The sequence below is a fragment of the Setaria viridis genome, chromosome 8, assembly GCF_005286985.2.
Source record: "Setaria viridis chromosome 8, Setaria_viridis_v4.0, whole genome shotgun sequence".
Lineage (NCBI taxonomy): Eukaryota > Viridiplantae > Streptophyta > Magnoliopsida > Poales > Poaceae > Setaria > Setaria viridis.
In genome coordinates this window covers 23747604-23769334 of record NC_048270.2, presented here as the reverse complement: position 1 = coordinate 23769334, position 21731 = coordinate 23747604, and the positions used below count along the sequence as shown (strand labels likewise).

Genomic DNA, 21731 nt, shown 5'->3' with positions numbered 1-21731 from the left:
CCAATGGAGGAGCTCCCGCGGCCTTGCTACCTGCACCGCACTTCCACTACTACAGATTTTGCCATTCCAGACACTCTATCACCGCTGGTTTTGGATGAACCGGCAGTGATAACTCATCACCATCATATTTTTACATGATCCGGCGATGAAAATAGAAACCGGCGGTGATAAGTTGACATCACTGCCGACTTGTATTACAAGCCGGTGGGGATACTTATCACAGCCAGCAAATAATACAAGCTAGCAGGGATGTCTCTCCCTTGGACCTGAAAATTTTTAAACTAGGGTTCAACAACTTCTCGCGTCCGGTACCCCCTCTCGACTCCCTCTCCTCCCCGTTCGGCCCTCCCCACCCCCTCACACTCCCATCGCCCACCCCTCTCTCCGCCTCCCTCGCCTCTCTCTCCCAGATCCAACTCCCTCTCCTCCTCACTCCCTCAGCCATGGCGGCGCCCCCTCACTGGCCCTCTACCGTCCCTCCCATCCCAATCCGCGCGCCCTCACTGGCAGCAGTGAGGAGCTGCGGTAGGGCGGCGCATGGGGCATGGCGCGGTGAGTAGAGGCGTGGGGGCAAGGCGTGGCAGCGGCCAGTGGCGAGCAGCGCGGGGCACGGCGCGGCGGCGGCTGGTGGGGAGCGGCGTGGGGCAAGGCGGGAGGGTCGAGATCCGGCAGCGGGCGCAGGGGCTGGCGTGGGAGGTGCGGTGGTGGTCCGACTGCTGGTGAGTCTCTCTCTCTCGGATCTGGCGGTCGAGATCCGGCAGCGGGTGGTGGCCGGCCGGCCGGATCCAGCGGGCCGCAGCTGCTGGCGGTCGGTGGCTGGTGGGGCCGCAGCGGTGGCGGGCAGCAGCAGCGGCTGTTGGGCTGGGGCTGCAGGTTTCTAATTTTTTGTTTTTTTGGATGTGCATCACCGCCGGTTGTTGGTCCACGGTGATGCCCATTCACATCACCACTGACCTTTTATCGCCGACCCCAAAACCGGCGGTGATGTAGGTTTGTATTGGGGGCCTGCAGTGATAAGGTCTTGTGTAGTAGTGTTCTGGTGCTGCACAGTCCTAGCAAACGGCTATCATGTAATATTTAGTTTTTGGATCAGAATAAAGTAGAATAAGCAGATATGTTTGTTATTTTGTTTGCACAATACGCGGCTAAGAACCTACAGCTACTGAACCGTGGGCCCCTCAATGAGGACGTACAAATGCAGTTCGTGAAACATAGGCATTACTTAGAATAATGCAGCAGGTAGGTAAATGGTTGCAGGAATCCAAGTTTGATAATGTTTAGGGGCATCTTGTTCTTGCCTCTGCTTTGAAGTGCAATTGTGTTTTTATCCTTAATTTTTGAACTTTGTTATTTTGCCCTCAACTATTTACAAGGCAATGCAATTTACTCCTAGTCAATGGTCAAAATATGGGCAAGTATGCATAGACTAAGGGCAAAATCACATTGAATTGTATATAGTTGAGGGAAAAATCACAAAGTTAAAAAAACGAGGGTAAAACCACACATTGACTTGTACATAGTTGAGGGGAAAATCACAAAGTTAAAAAAATGAGAGTAAAACCACAATTGCACTTCAAAGTATTGGTAAGATCAGCGAAAAACCTAATGTTTATTAAGTAGTTCCTATTTATAGATCAAAACCCAAGTAAGCTTTCTGCGAGCCTCTGTGTGCTTCCTCTATAACCACGGTGTGCTTCTCTATATTCCAAGAATAGAGAAAAAAAATTCCAATATACAAAAGAAATGTTACAAATCGGAACTAAAGGGTCTCCACGAGCTACTTCAAGAAGAAAGTATATCTTACTCCATCACATGTGTTGTGTAGGTGAGATGGTAAGAAAGGATCACGCGAGGCTTGATGTCGTGGGTTCGAATCCCACGTACCGCGCACGCGCATATTTCACGTGAAAAATCACGTGACCTGTGATCAATCGTGAAACCCTTTAGTCCCGGTTGGCAGGGATGAAAACGGATCGGATACCAATGGATATATGTGGATATGAATACAAATAGCTATTTTTCTCGGATCAAATACGAATAGTGTCAATATGTGCTGAATATCAATATTCATCATATTCGGATCTTAGAAATCCAGGTTTGAGTATACGGATATGGATACGGTACGAATAGGTACGGATATTGAATGTCCGGATTCGGATACGAACTCTTCATTTGAGTGTTTGAACCCCTTCGGTCGGACGAACGGACGGATATTATACATACCACTTTCATCCCTACCGGTTCGTATTACCAACTGGAACTAAATGTTTGTCTTTTAGTTCCGAGTGGAATAACCGGGACTAAAAGTTGGGATTTTAGTCCTGAATTCTTAGTTCCGGTTAGAAAAATTGAGATCTTTGAGGTTTTCCAGCTGGGAGTGTAGCCCATTTCTCTACTAGTGAAGGCGGTGGCTAGAGAATATCTTTGATTGAGGAATCAATGATGACCGCAGCAAATAAAAGAAAAAGGCATAGATGAGAATGATGCATCAAAAAACAATATGGACCAAAAAATAAAATAAAAGATCACCCTTAAGGTGTTATCTCCAGATGCAACCGCGTGCATGGTACAGTATGTCGAAAATGGTAGATGGTGGGTATTCACATGGCAAGTCTATAGTGACAATCTCTGATATTTGTCATGTGTAACCTGCAGACCCTGTATCTCTCTTCTACTATATCCTCAACCCCCTCCCCCCGACCCCCCACCCCCCAGCACTCCCTCTATCCATACGCCTTTTCACCACAGCATGACTCACCTTATCCAAGATGTGCATGGTATCGCCCCTGACTCAATGGTGGTCATGTTCTCCCCACGTGCTGCCACTGTCCCCGACCCGCTGGCACCCCCATCCTCCGTGACACACACGTGACGCTGCTTGACCCCTTTCTGCCTTCGTGCTTCCAGATGTGCACGTCGCATCCCAACCTACCAATTACCTGTGAAAATAAATAATTCAAAAGGTGTATCCTAAAAGTCCACAATATTGCCTCTATGGACCACATTTTTGCTGCGATATGTCTGCACATTGCATCATCACATCCCCGACCAGGTTTTGTAATGGGCCTAAAGCTACCAGATTGTTAGTAATGGGATTAATTGGGTAAAGGAAACGAACCATACTAGTCACCAACTCGTAGCATCTGTTTGTTTGTGTTGAAACACATATAACTTTGTTGGTTAGAGATAGAGTGGAGAAATTAGCTTGTGTGGGCTTTTGCTTAGAGATTGAGTGGAAAGTATCTTGAATCTCCCTTGCTCTACCCCTTCTCTTGTCCGCGTAAGGATGATGCAAACATTACTTTTTGAGCATATATGTCAGGTTGTTTTATGTGCATGTACAATAAACTAGTGTACCTACATGTATAACTTTTTTGAAAAGGATGGTACTATATATGCCCGTGGAAGAAATATAAAAGTAATTGCTAGGTATGCACCTATATCTTATTGTTAATTGACTAAAGATTTACTTGGAAATTAAAAAGTATCCTAACAAGCATGGTTGCTATTAATATTTAATTTGTAGAAAGCAAAATAATTATTCATAATTGCATATTAAAAATATTTCAGTTATGCATGCAACCTACCAGGCGTGCCACCTGCACGGGCTTGCCTTCTGCAAGTCGCAGCAATGCAAGACCGTAATTGCAGGCCACACTTGCAATGCCCTACAATTACATTAGTGCAGCCTTCGATGGTACCGCATAGAAACCACAATCCTTGGGACCTAGTGCATGGTCATCCCCGCATACATCAATCATTTTTCTCAAGAAATCTATATGTCACTTCTTTTAATTTCGTTTAATGATTGCTCCTGCTGCTAAACACAGGGGGTCGGAAAGGTGATGGGCACTGGAAGACATCAGGTAAAGACATGCCCATCTTTTCTTATACAGTCAATGATGGAGTGTCTCTGATGATCGGGTTGAAGAAAACACCCATGTTCTACAATGGAAAATCAGGCATAGGTGAGAACATTGAATGGGTAATGCAAGAGAAGCCTTGTGGGAGCCGGCCTCACATCCTATTGTGCACGCGCGCGCGGGGTGTTTGTGTGTGTGCGCGCGCGCGCGCGCGTGTGTGTGCATGTGTGTGTGCGCGTGCGTGCGTGGGTGTGTGCGTGCGTGCGTGCGCGTGTGTGTGGGCGCGCGCGCAGTTGGATTTGTCTATACATGATAATCCATAGGGTGTCAGACCTAATGTCATACTCTGCTCCTACCAAATTTGTCGTGTGGGTGAAAGCAGTTAGTTGTCCTGAGGGTAGAGATCAAGATAAATCTTGGGTTGTCTGCCGCATCTACAAGAAGAGGAAGCACACTCCAGGTGCCATCGCTCAGGTTTACAACATTGCTGAGGAGGGCAGGTCCCGTTCTACAACTTTCTTGAGGGAACTGGCAGCTGAAGCAGCCTCCCCCGCAAACGTTTAGAGAAGTCAAAGGTTGAGGAAGCGTGAAGGCTAACACTAGTGAGGTGGGCAAGTGAATGACCTAGGATCCCATGGTGCATGTGAGTAAAAAGGATAATAATATTGTGTAGGTCTTGGAGTCATGTTGTAAGACAATGTACCAGTTGAGTTTGGTTCAGTTATCTTTATTTCAAGTAAAGTGCCCCCATTGTGTCTGGTGTGATACAGTCCCAAATGCTCATGTGGCTTAGACATTACAACTTCTCTTGAATCGGTGTGTTCACATTCTTCCAAATACTAAGTGTCCCATCCAATCGATACTCATATGTACCTACCATCACTTAATTTGCATTATCTTATCTAGGATGTCCCTGATCTATTTAGCATGTATTTGATGCTAATTTTATGTTACGGGATCCTGAAACTATGACCAGAATACTTGCTCAGGCAAAAGGATGCCAGATTTGACAAAAACAAAAGCACCAATTGAGATCCATGTAATTCACATCATCTCAAGTGAACAATTACACAATTTAGGCCATTAATTACATCAACAAAATAATACAGCATAAATTGTATTTCTTAGCTACATGTTTCATACTCTTGAAAGCTCAACACCCAAACATGGGCTACTTTCCTCTATGAAAAAAAACAAAAGAAAAGAGTGCCGTAGAGCAGTAGCAAGAAAAATCAAGTAAGATAAAAGGACCCAAGGAAAAAAAAAGTAAAGTAAGAAAGAGAACAGAACCCATATCTTCTAATTTTTTATTCCTATCTGTCAAGCATCACCGTATGACACGATATGTAGGGGTGGATGTATGAAAATGTGTAGATAGGAAAAGAAACACGTGAGACAAGTGAAAAGGTGGGTAGAATAGCGGATAGGTTTGATCAATTTGTGCACCTAAGACTTTGAGCTAACAGATAAAGATGGGGCCACAAGAAGGGATCATATAATGTTCCAGTATTTGTACAATGTTAAAACCTTTTTCCTCAAATTAACAAATGATGACAAAGAATATAAATTGGTACAAACCGACCACTGTCACGCCTAAGGTACTCAAACTGGGGAAGCTTTGGTTTCCCCTAGTCCCCAGAGAGGAGTTTCCAGATTTCTGACTGAGCTGCAAATATGAAAAACGGTGTACTCCACTCTGCTTCGCAAGATAATTTATACTGCATCACAATACTTGACTTTAATATTACCTATCAATTCAGTTCATATGAATTGTGCAACTAGGTTGTGTTTTTCATTCGGCTAAATTGGCTTACTACAAAATCATATGCGGTGTTGGTCAGAAAAAAAAAGAAAAAATAACCAAGATAATCAGAATATAATTCATCTTAAATTCAGTTAAGAAGAAATGCAGAAGCCAGTTCACAATGTTTCCAACTAATATCAAACAAGAACTCTGAAAACTATAGCCAAGGCTTAGATATGGAGCATATTCTGAACTACGTAAACACGAAGTAGTTTATCCATATATATGTCAAATAATTTACCCATTGCAGACTGAAGGAGCATAAGCTTCTCTAGAACAAGAAGCGGATCAGAGACACCAACAAAAAATTAGCTCTAAACTACTACTTAACATTGTTGCTTCTATATACAGTTAACTTGGAGCGCACATTGACACTCCTACAGATCTAGCAAAGCCGCAGTCATAGGACTTTAGGCCAGGGCTAGAGTAGTGGGATAACCAAGTCGAATCTTAGCAACAAGGGGAGAGAGGATGAGAATGGGCTAGAGGGATGATGCGGATAGGGAGATGGGGGAGGGGAGCTAGAGGAGACAGCACCTGGATCCACCATCATCATTGGAGAAGGTCGTGCGAGAGTGGTGGCAGTAACAGCGGCATCTGTGATTCTGTATCACATTTTTGCGGGACAGGAGGGAGTTGCGAACACTCACTATGAGAAACTAAGAACCTACCAGCACTACTACAGAAAGAGTCATCACCAACGGACCATCACCGCTGGTTTTATATGAACCGGTGGTGATGTCCTATCATCACCGGTTAAGAATCAAATAGGGAGCAGTAGCTTTAAAACCGGCGGTGACGGTCCTTTTCATCACAGCCAAATTTTAACACCACCCGGCGGTGAAACCTGTCACGAACCAAAAAAAACACTTCAATCGAGTTAAATCGCGCCTCGGTTTCGCCCCCCCCTCCCCTTCCGTCCCTCCCTCTGCCATAGCCTTATCTTCTCCCTCCCTCACGCCCTTTCTCCCTTAGCCACTCCCTCTCTCTCACATCTCTCCCACCCTCCCTCCACTGGATCTGCCACCTAGCTCGACCCTCCACTCCCCCCTCCGCCACTGGATGCCTCCCCTCCCCTCCCCCTCTACTCGCCCCTCATTCACTCCCCTCGCTCGGATGGGCTATGAGGAGAGGCGGCAGGGTGAGGAGAGGGGGGCAATCATCTCCTTTGACGATGGGCGCAACAAGGTAGGCTCCAGCGGCGCACGACGATGGGCTCTGGTGGGTGTGGCGAGGTGGGCTCCGGCGGTGCATGGCGATGGGCTCCGATGGCGCGCAACGATGGGCTCTGGTGTCGCGTGGCAAGGTGGGCTCCGGCTACCGCGTGCAGTGAGGTAGGGATCCGGCAGCGGCGGACAGCGAGGTAGGGCACAGGTGGCGGGCGCAACGAGGTAAGGCTCCTCCTCCTCCTCCTCCTCTCCCCTTCCCCTTCCCCTTCATCTCGTTCCTCTCCCTTCCCAAGGCAACAGCGGACGGCCGGATCCCTCCACTCACCCTCTATTGCCCCTCCCCCCTCCACTGCCGATGGGGAGAAGGTGCAGCGGCGTTTTGCAGGGAGGCGCGACGACAGGATGCAGCCGGGGATTTTTTTTATTTTTTAAATTGGCATCACCGCCGGTTCTTAGTCCAGTGGTGATGGGGAACCCCATCACCACCGACCTATATCCAAGGACCATCAAGACCGGCGGTGATGCCGGATTTGAGGCCGGCGGTGATGAAGCCTTCTGTAGTAGTGCAGCTAGAGGTCAACATGGACCCATTCCAACATATCCCAACACGCACTTGCAGTACCCGGTATCCTCTAGAACCCATGCCCAACCATCTAAACAAACCCCATTTCCACAAACGCTCAATGACCGTGCATGGGTGACAGGTATTCAGGGCAGTCTTTTTGTTGAAGGTTTGAATCAATATTTGTGACTTTGGAATACCCTTGAGTAAGTGGCCTTATCTCAGGAAAATGATCAGTATCTTTGGAAGCATGAAGCGAGAGGGATATTCTCATCCAAGTCCACATATAGAGGATTCTTTTTTGTGGTTCGATCAGTTTTGAGCCATGGCAGTGTTGATGGAAAACTTTTGCTCCCTCCAAGTGCAAAATGTTCCTATGGCTTGCAATCCAAAATAAATGTTGGACAGCTGATCGTCTAGCACATAGAGGTCTCCCACACCCCTATCAGTCTGTCCTATGTGACCAGGAGGAAGAAACCATTCAGCATATTCTTACTACCTGCATTTTCACACGGCAGTTTTGGCACAGCCTATTAATACTAGCTGGTCTAAGTCATATTGCTCCATGGAGGAATGAATTGAGCTTTGCGGACTGGGGGATAAAAGCAAGTCAACAAGTTGATAAAAAAGTTGATAAAACTTGGAGAAAAGGCTTCAATAGCATGGTACTTCTTGGATCCTGGACTTTATGGAACCATAGAAACAATTGTGTTGTTAACGGAGCCTCACCCTCCATTGCAAATGCACGACTCTACTACCATGGCTGCGCGGCTGCCTCAAGCGCGCTGCGCGTTGCGAAAGAGATCGCTGCGAAAAACCGCGGTGCCCGTGTGCTCGTGGCATGCGCTGAGCTCTCGCTCGTCTTCTTCCGGACTCCGGATGAGAGTCACCATGACACACTTGTGATGCAGGCACTTTTCGGCGATGGTGGAGGTGCTGTCATCGTAGGTTCTGACCCGGAGACCAGCACTGAACGTCCATTGTTTGATATGGTTTCTGCAGCCCAAACTGTCGTACCGAAGACCAAGCATTCTGTCTCCCTAAAGCTCAGCAAGAACGGTATGGACTACCACCTCTCCAACGAGTTGCCAGTGCTGGTCGCTCACAACATGGAGAAATGCATGCCTGGCTGATGCGTGTAGACCTCTCAGCCTTCGTGGCGACTGGAACGACCTATTCTGGGTTGTGCACCCTGTAGGCCGTACTATTTTGGATGCCTTCGAGGAATGCCTTAACCTGGAACAAAGCAAGCTGTCCGCGAGCCGCCATGTGCTAAGTGAGTATGGCAACATGAGTGGTGTTAGCACCATTGTTCTTGACGAGATGCGCCGCCGCCGCTATGAAAATCATGGTGATGGGGATCTCGTGAAGGAGTGCGAGTGGGGGGCTATGGTGGGGCTTGCATTGGACCAGGAGTCACAATCGAAACCATGCATGCTGATGCGTGCTATCGATGCCTAGTTACACTACACTATATCAGCAGAATATAGCAGATAGCTTGTGCTCCCTCCGTTTTCAAATATATGACGTTTACATATATTTAAAAACGGAGTAACAATCAGTAGCTTTGCCCAATGAAAGGTTTGATAGTTAGCAAGATTTCTTCAAATAACGCATGCATATAAGCATGTCCACGCATGTTTGTTTTCTGCATTGTAGTTCCCAATTTCAGTCAGTATTTCTGGTGAGCTCAAACCATGATGTACTATATTATATCTTTGATGTACTCTTATGCGATCAGCTTCTTCAAAGGCTGGGATAAATAAAGCTTGCTTTGTTGGCAAAAAAAGGGTCTAAGGGTCTTCCTATTTATTGTAGGCGTATTAAGGTTTGATAAAGTCTTTAGAAGTCTACTTTGACTGCCAATTTCTCATAGAATATATCATCAACTATAGCAAGATGACCCGTGCAGCTTGTAATATTGTTGAAATCATTAGCTTCATTAAACAGTTTTGGTAACAACACAAGCATCTTAGGATGGTTGTTTTAAACTACAAAGTTCTTGCCCTTCATTTACATGACTCTCCAAATCATAGAAAGAACAAAATTTAAGCTTAAACAATACACTCACTATTGTAGATCACGCCGGTCATTGAGAGGTAATTTAACCACATTGCGCAATGCAGGCATGGACAAGTATTAACCATACCAATGCCGTTAGGGATAATAGCATATACCAGCTCCTAATTTGCGGTAACAAATTTGGTTTTGGAAAGAAACATTTTCTAACTTCTAATTTTCATGGGTCTGCATCCTCTTCAAGCTCCTAGAGGTCTGACAAGTGGGTCCAGTGTGATGGGCCGAGACAAGACAGTGGAGGGGTAGATTGACTTTAAGCATGTTTAACTGGGTTTAGCTGGTTTAGCGAGTTGGAACTAACTAAAGGGCTAAAATTTAGCTGGGAGTCTTTAACTGGAGTTTAGCTGTTCTGTTTGGATCCTTAGCTGCTAAATTTAGCCAACTAAACTTTAGATGGTGGATCCAAATAGAACTTTGAGGGAGGCATATAATAGTCTCATCCTAGTGAGTAGCAGAGAATGTTGGGGGCAATCTTGAAACTATCAGCTGAAAAGTGAATGAAAACACATAACAAAATCACCCGCGTGATATTTAGAAATCCCGAATATTTTGCTGGGCGACGCAGTATAAGTTTTTGCCAAGGCCCAAGAGCAGGCTGCCGGTCGCTGGGCCGCGTATTGGATCCTCCTGCCAGCCGGTCGTGCTGGATTCCAAGGCTGCTATTTCCTGCATGCTGTCTGGCCCAGTTTGTCATTAAGCCCGTCTTCACTGGGCTCAAAACGATATTTCAGTGTGTATATTTTTTTTTGCGAATATCAGTGTGTATATCTTGTCCAAATAGTATTCAACACAAACTGGCGTACTCAAGAATTGCTAGACTAGATCTCTTTCCAAAATCTCTAAAAAAAAGATTTCTTTCGAAAAAAAAAGCAAACTAGAATTTATACACTTAAGAAACGAGGTACCTATTGATGACACATTAGCTGCATCTTCAATTCAAATTCAACAATGCAGTCGTTTAGATACATCAACTTTGCAACCTGCATCCACACCCCACTTCATCACGGGGCGCTCATGCCACCAATAAACATTCGTATTAATTCACATCACACTGATCACTTATATAAAATCAAAGAGGAAGAAAAATGAGAGAAAATGAAAATAAAACGAATAAAAAATACAGTGTCGACCCCATGCACCCGTTTGATTTCACCCTGCATCCTTTTGAGATCATCCCGTACCAATCCAACAGCAGAACATGCATTTTTATGTATAATATATTCAATTTATGTGGCTAACATCTTGTCTTGACGAAGGAAAACGAGTCCAGCTAGCAGTCAGTTAGCTGCCATGGCGGCCTGGGAGCGGATGGTCTTGGGGTAGAGGAACTTCTTCCCGCCGACGGCCTCGAGGATCTTCTTGCTCAGGGCGGCGCCGCCGTCCTGCGGCTCCCCGGAGCTGGACACGTAGAACGTCCGGGAGAACCAGTCGAGGAGCTCCGGCGCCGCGCACATCACCATGTGGAACGGCCAGTACCACCCGGGCCACGTCACGTAGTAGTCCCCGCGCTGCACGCTCGCCACCACCACCGCCGCCAGCGACTCCGTCTTCCCCACCGGCAGCGGCCCGACATTGATCTGCACACACCATGTACATGTTCCTCAGCTCAATGGTAAAAATATACAGTAAATGTTGAGGAGGGGAGAGGAGAGGAGCTTACGTCGCGGGCCTCCTCGTCGATGCCGACATGGCCGTCCTTCTGGAGTCCCTTGCCCTTGGTGAGGTTGGAGACGACGTACCCCGGCATCAGGATGGTGACGCGGACGTGGGACCCGAGCTCAGCCCTCAGGGTCTCGTAGAACCGTATCACAGCACCTTTGCTCGCCTACAAAAAAAATTATACAATCCAAAATCTAAGCAACAGCTGATGTGTAGTGTAGTAGACCTACTGCGATCTGAATTCAGAATCCATGTCGTCACACATCTGGCAAAAGAAAGAATTCATGTTCATGTAGGGCACCCTGAGTCCAATCGATCTAGCTAGGTAGCTCAACGAAATTATGTCTGATAACTCTAGATCGCTAGTAGGCTGCTTATGTCAATAATTAGATCACCAGATTCAACTGTAATTGTTGTACGTGGGCACAACCAAAAGGTGTTTGGTAAGCAGAATTTATGCTCCCCAGTACGCATGTTCTTGAGCAGAAGGAGGGGTCGCTTACGTTGTAGAAGCTCATCCTGGCGGTGGGGACCCTGCCGGCGACGGAGGATGTGACGACGATGTTGCCCCGGCTGGCCTTCAGGTACGGTAGAGCGAAGTAGGTCGGGTAGACGGCGCCCCAGAAGTTGAGATCCTGCACGCAAGCATACAGCCCATCAGAATATTCAGATTACAGACAAGTTGCAACAGAATAAAGAAAGAAGCACAAAGATTTTTTAGGTGTGAAACTTGAAATATGCTATAAATTCGGAAGCTAATGCAATTTAATTCGTTGGCTGTAGCGTTGAAGGCTCTACAGTGGAAAACTAGACCATAGGAAAGAATGTTGTATCAGCCTCGGCGCATATAATGTGTGTGAGTGCGACGTAAATCTAACAAGACTTAGTTCAGGCTCTAATTAAAATCAGAAATAGAAAAAAAATGGAAAGGGCCATTATTTTTCTCGCCGTGGCGAACCCTATTACTTTTGCATAGAGAAACATACATCAACGGTTGGTTATTTTCTAAAGACAAAATTCGCAACATATGATAAGAGTTTTGTTGAGTTAAACGCTTACAATGATATTATGGAAGGCGGTTATGTTGGTGATTTCTTCAAAGAAGCAGCTGGACCAGATCCCCGCATTGGCAACCAGATGGTTCACTGTGGAGCATACATCACAATCAGTACTTGAATCGCAGAGAAGAAAGAAACAACACAGCATTTGAGTGTCACCGCTACCTGAGTCAAACTATTTCAACATCAAATAAAAATATTCTCATATTAGTTAGAAATTGGTAGAGAAACATGTTTCTTCCAACCATTTCACTGTCAAAGCAACAACTGCTGTCTGCTGATAATTTGTAACTGGTACTGAAATCGATTATTCCCAGGATATCGATCTAAGATTCATATAGCTGGTCTCGTTACCATAGGAATATTTGCACCCATCATTCTACTGTTTTGCGATACTCTCTTAAATTACTTGGTAGGATGAAATAACAAATAATTAACAAGTTGAAAGAGCCACTTGCCGGTACTACTTTATCTATCAATCAAATTGGACGATATGACCTTCACTTCACTATCCGTGTAACCAATTTGCTTCCGCATGGTCAGGGAACAGCTACCCTCAGCTACCTTGACCTGGACCGTACGTAGAGTTGATGATTGCAGGGAATTTCATTAATTAGTTTATCTGTATAACCGCTGATTCCGAACAACACAAAACAGTCCCTATTACTTCTGAAAGACTGTACGACCCACCAATCAATCGAGACTGTTTACATTTTTTTGCTCTATCGAGCGCTATTAATTGTACGTACTCCCTCTGTTCTAAATTATAAGTCATTCTAACTTTCCTGGAGAGTCAAACTATCTCAAGTTTGACCAAATTTATATAATAAAGTGCTAACATTCATGATACCAAATAAGTACTATTAGTTTTTCATTAAACATATTTTCATAGTATATCTATTCGGTGCTATAAACCTTTATGATCTTCTCTATAATTTTGATCAAACATAAAATAGTTTGACTATCCAAAAAAGTTTGAATGACTTATAATTTGAAATGGAGGGAGTACCATGTATAAAGAATTATGCGCGAGAGACTCTCTTGAGACGGCTTCTACATTTCGAAAGACCCTCTTGAGTAAGGACATTAGTACCCTACGTCTCTAGATGTTGTTCAATCATCAGGAGGACAGGCATTTAATTTAGTAGTAAAAGACTACATCTAGAGCCTCCAGAGAAAGAAAAACAGAAGCCACTCCAGTACCTAGCCCTGATTTAGTTGATCTAACTGGAAGTGATCAAGAGGGAAGCTGGAACTAGCATTAGTTGTAGATAACACGGATGCAAAGCACACTCGAGACAGTTAGTTGCATGCTTAGGTTATGCAGTCCGGGTGTCCCGTACTTACTGTGCTAATACTGTTAATCATTACTGCAAGCAATTAAGCAGTGCCATCTACCAACCGGCAAGGCGGCAAGGTAATGATCCTTGCACTGGCGCTGGCACTACTTCCGGGCACCGTAATCACTCCTCCTCACGTGACACCGTCCTCGCAAACTTTACACGACGTGTTTCTATGCAGAGCTAAATAGTTCCGAAAAAATAAAGTTGTAGCAGGAAACGGAGGTTGCTATACATATACATATATATATGTATATATATAAATAAATATATAGAAGGGGTGGGCGTACGTTTGCCGAAGTGCGCGACGGTCTCCTCGACGGCGCGCTTGGCCTCGTCCACCTTGGTGATGTCGGCCGGCACGACGAGCACGTCGGGGGCGCCGAGGTCGCGCGCCGTCTTGGCCACGGCGCGCAGGGCGATCTCCGTCCTCGCCACCAGCGCCACGCACGCGCCCTTCCTCGCGTACTCGTACACCAGGTGCTGGATATATAACGACATCACAGTTGACAGAGAGCTTTCAGTTGGGATACAAATAGGTGGTCAGCAAAAAACAACTGTGCAGCAGTAAACAGTAGTAAAAGCCACATCTTTCGATTCACTCATCATTTTTCTGCAAAAGTTATCACCGTACTGCACTTACTGTGACATGCACTCTCTGCAGGATCTATCGCAAAATGAGGACTGTTGATCCGAAAAATGTTAGGGTTTCAAACAAAAATGAGTCATCAGTTTTACATAATTCATTCGGTTTTGTCCTCACTCGAGGATGGCGTACCCTTGTACTGTATATTGATCTGATCAACCACACCGTTTGTTGCTTCACATCACGAAATGAAGATGGTAGGACAGAACTAGTATGACGAGGAGCTAGCAGACAGTGAATACTGACGGCTCAAGATCGCCATGAACAATGGGCTTTGATTCCAGTGACTGTAGAGCCACATGCAGCTGGAGCTAACAATGCCATCAGCAGCCATGTATATATCGTGTACCAACTAATTCAAAAACTGCATGCAATTCAAGTATATATTCAACCACAGGTTTCCGGGAGGCCCATGCTCGGAGTTATGAGACGGCCGGTGCAGAATTTATGACGTAGCGCCAGGGGGGATCCAGCGACCCTGCTGATAACAGCTGCGCGCAACATCGACTTCAAACATAGACGTTTACTGTAGCGGTCGGACAAAGAAAGTCAAAGTTCTATAAGCTTGTTAATTCAATGACTAATTTAGTAAGGACTGGGTTTTTATGACAAAGTTTACTTCTTAACATATTTTTTCAAATCCTAATAATCCCTGTATAAATAAACTAGATAGTACGTACTTGTTGATGAACAACTTTTTTTTTTGAAAAATCGCTCCTTTACACTTGTTACCTGCTCGTATTATTTTTTTTTTCTATTTCCAAAGGACAACTTGTTGTTTTTCAAGGGTGTGATGCTAGCCCAGCAGGCGACTTGTTGCCCGGCCTTATTTTGATACGCTTTCACATAGTCTGTCCTAGCCTGGACCCTTGCCTTTATTCTTGACCAAGACAGGAGTCAATTGCGGTTCCATTTCGTTGTGTCATCACTAAGGGCTGGCATATTCATAAATCAATAAATTAGACGCGCTAGCTAGCTGCGGAGGAGATTTTTTTCGATCAACTACTGCTAATCTATGTTATGATGAACGAGAGGTCGGTTTCCCGAAACAGCAAATTAACAAGGACTTTAAGAGAAAATGCGGGAAAGAGAAACCATATTTATATGGCGGCAATTGTGCTGATTGGGGCTTTGTGGACATGATGGCGTGCTGCCTGTGCAAACATCTATCGGTGGAGACTTGCTTTAATTTGCTGGTCTAAAGCGTTCTCACAAGTAAAAAAGGCAGCTTTATTATTGCAGTACGTAAAGAAACTTCCGTTCATCTTGCTAAAGTTATTACCAGTACATAACATCAAACAAACAGCCTAGCAAAAATACCTATATCGTCCAGACTTGAAACAACTTTGTACACTGTATCATGAACAAAAATCTTATCTCTCATGTATACTAGCAGAGAACACCAACTAGTTGCAACCAACCAAATTAGCAAAGGCCAAAGTGTTTAAGCAGATGTTTTATATGGTCCTAACACGTGCAACTGGTGTGAATTAGATTCCCTTCATAATTGGATGGATACATATGCGTGCAACGTCACGATCGTCACAGATGCAAATTTACACACACACCCTACTGCTACGTCCTCGTGTGAGGCCCAGGAGGAGCCTGTATTTATTCCATTATCGAAAAAGAATGTGCAGCCAGTTTCGGGGGTGTTTGGGATTCGGGGGTGTTCGGATCCTTAGGGGGTGTTGGGATACGAGGTGCTAAACTTTAGCAGGATCACATCGGATGTTCGGATGCTAATTAGGAGGACTAAACATGAGCTAATTACAAAACTAATTGCACAGATGGAGCCTAATTCGCGAGACGAATCTATTAAGCCTAATTAATCCATCATTAGTACATGTTTACTGTAGCATCACATTGTCAAATCATAGACTAATTAGGCTTAATAGACTCGTCTCGTAAATTAGCCTCCATCTGTGCAATTGATTTTATAATTAGTCTATATTTAATACTTATAATTACTATCTAAATATTCGATGTGATGGGAATTTTAGGAGCTCCTATAAACCAAACAGACACTCGGAGAGGCACAACGGTAGCTCACCAAAAAAGTCAAAAGTATATGCTAGCTTCTAAACCGCATTGCACGGAGTTCAACCAACCCCTTCTAGCTGCAGTAGCGTTCCGTGACTCAACTTTATAAACCAAGGGAAAAAGAAAGCAAGCTAGCTAAGGATTAAGGACAAGGAGGAGCAGCCAGCGCCTGTGAGTGAGACCATAAAATTAAGACCTACAAGTACAGGCCTGCACGCCTAGTAAAAGACCTGGGGGCACACTGACAGGCGCCGGCCCCCTGCCGGGTTGTCATCTTCCTCCCTGGCTCGCTAGAGAGCAGCAAATGCACTGACAGGAGAGACCGTACGTGTTGCACGCGCTCGAGCGGCTGGAAATGGCGTGCACGGCGGAGGCCGGTTGGCGTTGGCAGTAAAGAACGGCGACGTGCAGAGGCGAGGTCCTAAGATAAGGGATTAGTGGTTGACGAGTGAGGACACCGACTGACCTCGCCGATGCCGGAGGAGGCGCCGGTGACGAGCACGACCTTGCCGCGGAGGTCCTCGCCCCTGGCGAAGGGCCGGACGAAGACGCGGGCGAGGAGGCGGCAGACGAAGGCGATGGGGAGGTAGACGAGGAGCACCAGCGCGAGGCCCACGTGCATGAAGCAGCTCAGGAACACGTTCACCGCCGCCTCCTTGCTCATCTTGCTCGCTGCTGCTGCTTTATTTGTGCTCGTCTTCTTCCTTCCTTAGCTTGCCCGCCGGCCGGCCTATCCTCCTACTTAGCAGCTGGCCGAAGCAGCGGCGGTGGAAGTGCAGCAGAGCACGCAGGAGGAGTGGCGGCGGCGGCGGTGTGGGAGCCCGTGGGGGTGGTTATTTATGGTTGGCCAGAGAGAGCCGGGGAGGCCGGGAATTGATGGGTGGGTGGGGTGGATGCACCTGTAGGGGAGCAAATACTATACAATAATGCCATTATTCCACAACAATTAACGTATTTTCTTTTCCTACTATTAGACTAGTCTCCTAGAGCGAGGTGTGTGGTCAATGGTGTGCATGTACAGGAGATTGTTGCGTTGGCTAGCCATGTGTCTGAGGCGAGGCGATGAGATGCAACCTCGGACGGGGTCCAGACCCGTGTAAGGGCTAGCGTAGTGTTGCGGCCAGGGGGGAGGCGCCGAGCCGGTGGCCGGAGTAAATGCCGGCGCCGCTGCCGTCACGGGCCAGCCGTGCCCATACTCCGCTCCCAGCCTCCAGGTGACCAGGAGCACGCCGCAAACGCCCGACCGATAACCCCTACCGCGATGTCGAAGCGATGCATGGATGAATTGATCGGATCGTCGCCCACGGCCCACCTAACAACCGTAAGAATTAATTTACTGTGCCCCAATGCCTAGCAGGGTCGTGGGCGGTAAATAAAGATTGAAGGCGACAGACATCACATCTCTTGAGAAGCAGCTGGAGTTCAAATTGGTGTGTTTTTCTTGTGAGCCGCCTCCTGGAGTACTTATCTGCGATGATCATCTCTCCGGATATTAATTGCGTGGACATGTGGTAGCGCTATGGTTCCGATATGTACACATTAGTATAAAGTTGGTCTTTTCAAAAAAAGAAATCGTTTTTTATTCATGAATGGAAGACTTGTTATTTCGAATTTTTGAAAAAAAATCTATGTCTAGATGTGTATCAAAATCTATATTTTAATCAGTGAAGAAACAAATAGCAGCTGCTCCTCCGAAACTGAGGTTGGGAGGATATATAAGAGCAGCTCCAGTATCACCGATTTTGGAGGGGAAAAACATCGACGGCAAACAAGATTCGAGACCTCCAGCGCTCTGAGTTCGATTAGTGGGACCCAAAGAAACATTAAAAAAATACAGAATTCTGCCGCTCCCTCTCTCCTCATTCAACCGCGCACCTTCTCCTATCTCTCATGCAAGCATGGTACGGGCAGAAGGTATAATATTTTAATCAGCTGAGTTCGAACTCTATCGACCGTCGATTTCCAGCTCTGACACATAAACGCCGTTGAGACTACACTGGAGCTGCCCTAACGGCGCAGAGAAGCATGCACATGTTGTCATGTTCCCGCATCCTCTAACAATATTCCCATATCTCTGTAGCAAGGAAAAGCATGAGGAAAACCTTATATTTCCAGTACACGTGCATGGCCACCCGGCCTGAGAACATGCATGGCCCTGCAGAAATCAATCATAAAATACTTACAAAACCGTGGCAGGACTAATGTAGAAACAGCACCGTTAGTCCCTATCACATCGGACGTTTGCACACTAATTAGAAGTATTAAATATAGTCTAATGATAAAACTAATTGCAGAAATGAGGACTAATTCGCGACACGAATCTATTAAGCCTAATTAATCCATGATTAGCTCATGTGATGGTACAGTAAACATGTGCTAATTATAGATTAATTAGGTTTAATAGATTCTTCTTACGAATTAGCCCTCGTTTATGCAATTAGTTTTATCATTACCCTATATTTAATATTTCTAATGAGTGATCAAACATCTGATATGATAGGACTAAACTTTACTCACTTATATCCAAACACCCGCTCAAGTACCTTTCGTTTTTTCTTTCTGCTGAAGGAAGGGGAGGGTGGGGTAGGTGAGGTTTAGCTGAGCAAATTCAATGGCGCGCAACAGGTGGCCGTGGTGCCGTGCCGTGGTCACCCCGGGGAAGCACAGGCCGGCGACCGGGCGACGACCCTCCGGCCCAGTGGGAGACGGGGTGGCGACATGAATGCGTGCAGGTTTCTGCAAGCCTGCAACACTGGAGCAGGAAGCAGCCTTCACGCAAACCGCGACGACGGAACGCGGGGAAGCGCCAACCGGAGACGAAGGCCGTCGCTTCACCCTTTGACCATCTGACCCTGTACGATCTGAACCCCTTTGACGGTCAGCTACTTTGGTCGTCGCCTGACGCATGCATCGGTCTGTCTTCTTGTGTTCGTGTAAACTTTTTTGACTGGCCTTGCTGTAAATCGAAGCAGGGCAGGAGCGTCGTGTGTTCGCCGAAAAAGACCGTGAGGTTGCTTTGTGCCGACCTCACTGACCGGCAAGCTAATAAGCAGCTATTGGCAAGTTGAATTCACTGGTTCAGTCGTGTAGCCGCCGGCGGGACTGCTTGCCCATGCTGCTACTGGTTCAACCTCGACGAGCAAGCACTGGATCCGGTCCACAAATGGCACGCAAACCCGGCCACCTGGTCACGGCTCTCACTCCTAGTCCTAGCTAGTAGCTAGCCCGTACGTTCTCAAGGTCCAGGCCGGCGATGGCTGCGTGTGCTTGCAACTGCAAGCGTTGCCCGGCCACCCACGACGCGGCATCGACCGGCCGCCCCGTCCCGTCCCCGTCGCCGGCCTGGGCAGGCGACGCCATGGATATCTCGGGCAGGATAGATTTCCTAGGTTTCAAGTCGTCACAATCGGTGACCATTTCGCTGCAAAGATCACAGCAGCGGCCAGCGGGATAGGAGCTGTTGCCCCGATGGATCCGAGTGTTTTGTATTAATCACCTGACCGCGAAGTTTCTTACTAAAATTGTGGATCATGTGCAGCAGCTACTTTATCCGTGCATCGCCGTCCGCTCCATTGACCCTCATCAATCCCGGGGACGCCCCCGTCCGCACTTGCTCTGCCCGGCCGGCCATGACGCGCAATCAAGCCGGTGGCCTCGTCTCGTCCCTGTCGCCGGCGAGGCGAGGCCATGGCTTTGGCTCTTCAGCGCCCCCGGTGGATTGGTCTCTTCCTCCCTCTGCCCGTACCCGTCTCCCTTTCCCTCTTTAATGGCTAATAGTCTGGTTCCTGTAAAGTGTGTGTTGCGGAGGCTCCGGCGGCGCTTCCGGCCGTTGACTCGCGCGCGGCGTCTCCGCCGACGAGCAGTTCACGGCATGTTTTCTGACACTCTGATTGATTGCGACTGAGGATCGGCTGAAAATAATGGGTACTCTACAGATGGAACTTGACTCGGCGCTCTTTCCCTGAAGCTACGAGCAGTGGCTTGCTTGCCCATGACGCTTGATTCTTCAGTCGGTCGTGTCGTCCCTGTCGCCGGTGAGGCCATGGATCTCGCCCATGTTCCAGGACCCTGTCATGTTCTTCTCCAACAGCTGCCCATGCTCGACCTCTTCAATGGCCAACCACTCTTCTCAGTTCTTCATTTGCATCGTGTAGTGACGCGTGTACTGAACGCGTGCGTGTACCGAAATTGGTTGTTGAGGAATACTTTGTTTGGTGAACTTGATGGTAGAGGCTAGAGAGCGAATGGTTCTCTTGAACATGAAGCATTGCTATGTACATACAGTAGTTATGTTGGTTTGGTTATACATCGTGTAGTTTTGGTGCATTTAAAGGAGGAAAACTAGAAAGCAGTGGCCAAATCTGAAGTGAGCATGGGGTTAAGTGGCTCTATACTTGGAATCGACGAGAGCATGAGGTTAAATATTACAGCAATTGTGTTCTTACTCCTGTTTTTCTCAGTACCCACGATTTTACCCTGCATGAACAAGAAAAACGCTGCATCTCTCGGTTGGCTGTGTATCATATAATTGATATGTACAATCAAACAAGCAATATCGTGCGCGCGCGAGAGAGCGGGGGAGGGGGGGGGGGGGGGGGGTGACCACATCTTGCGTTGCATTCTAGCGTATCCGAACTGATTTTGAGTGACGAACTGCATAATCTGGTTGTCCAACTGCCGATTCATAGACCGGTCGATCACTCGTGCCAAACGCCTGCCGATGAATGCTGACACTGCCCTACACCTGCTGCTCTGTTCCCTGTTTCCTTCTTGCTGTGGAGAAGTTGATGAACATTGTAATGCCTGGTCCCCCTTATTCCTAAACTCCTGTACCTAGTTTAAATGGATTCAGCAAATTTGCTCATGCCACATTCTAAAAAACAAATTAATCTATCCCATGTCCTCCAAAAACTCAAATGGTACCTTTTTTGTATCGATGTAAACAATCTCCTAAACCATCATTGAGGTGTCTACACAACTTCGTCCACTATAAAAGTATATGCCACTGAGATCTACAAATTCTTATAGGTGAAAGAAAATGTGATCAGCCTGAACAAAGGAGCATGTAGTAGCTAGCTAGGCATAACAATCAATCAATGTGGTTTGTTTTAGTATGTAGAATATATTCAATTTACTGGTGAGGGTACAAAGTTATCCCATTAGGTCGACGTCACATCTGTTGTCCATCTGCTCATGATGCCTGATGCAGATCTCAACCTGTCCCGTCTGGCTATGCATGCCAATCAAGTATTATTGAGCTGCCCACCAGTCCAAATTAGCATATGGAATAATTGGTAACTGAAGTTTATTGTAACTGGGTAAAGATTATAAACGTTAATAAATGATGGAGATCGAAGACAAGCAGCTAGTTTTGGTCCGAAATAGTCTCTAAATTCATCCACTTCAAATTTGGACAGGCATGCATGAGCATATATGGGTTGATATACTGAGTAAAATGGTCTAATTTGGACAGGTTGGCAGCTCTCAAAGATTTGATACTTGACCGGT

The 21731-nt window shown here is 46.5% G+C and overlaps 1 protein-coding gene and 1 pseudogene across 1 annotated transcript; one reads left to right on the top strand and one right to left on the bottom strand.

Annotated features, from left to right (window-relative positions):
- Positions 1 to 7302: 7302 nt before the first annotated feature.
- Positions 7303 to 8888, top strand: LOC140220253 (chalcone synthase 3-like; annotated as a pseudogene).
- Positions 8889 to 10379: 1491 nt separating this feature from the next.
- Positions 10380 to 17053, bottom strand: LOC117833486 (11-beta-hydroxysteroid dehydrogenase A). Its single transcript, XM_034712995.1, has 6 exons — positions 16690 to 17053; positions 13825 to 14017; positions 12196 to 12281; positions 11640 to 11771; positions 11138 to 11302; positions 10380 to 11054 (listed from the first exon to the last, which is right to left on the bottom strand). Exons 1-6 carry the CDS (start codon positions 16885 to 16887, stop codon positions 10755 to 10757), a joined length of 1074 nt encoding a protein of 357 aa, XP_034568886.1. The 5' UTR covers positions 16888 to 17053; the 3' UTR covers positions 10380 to 10754.
- Between the last annotated feature and the right edge of the window lie 4678 nt (positions 17054 to 21731).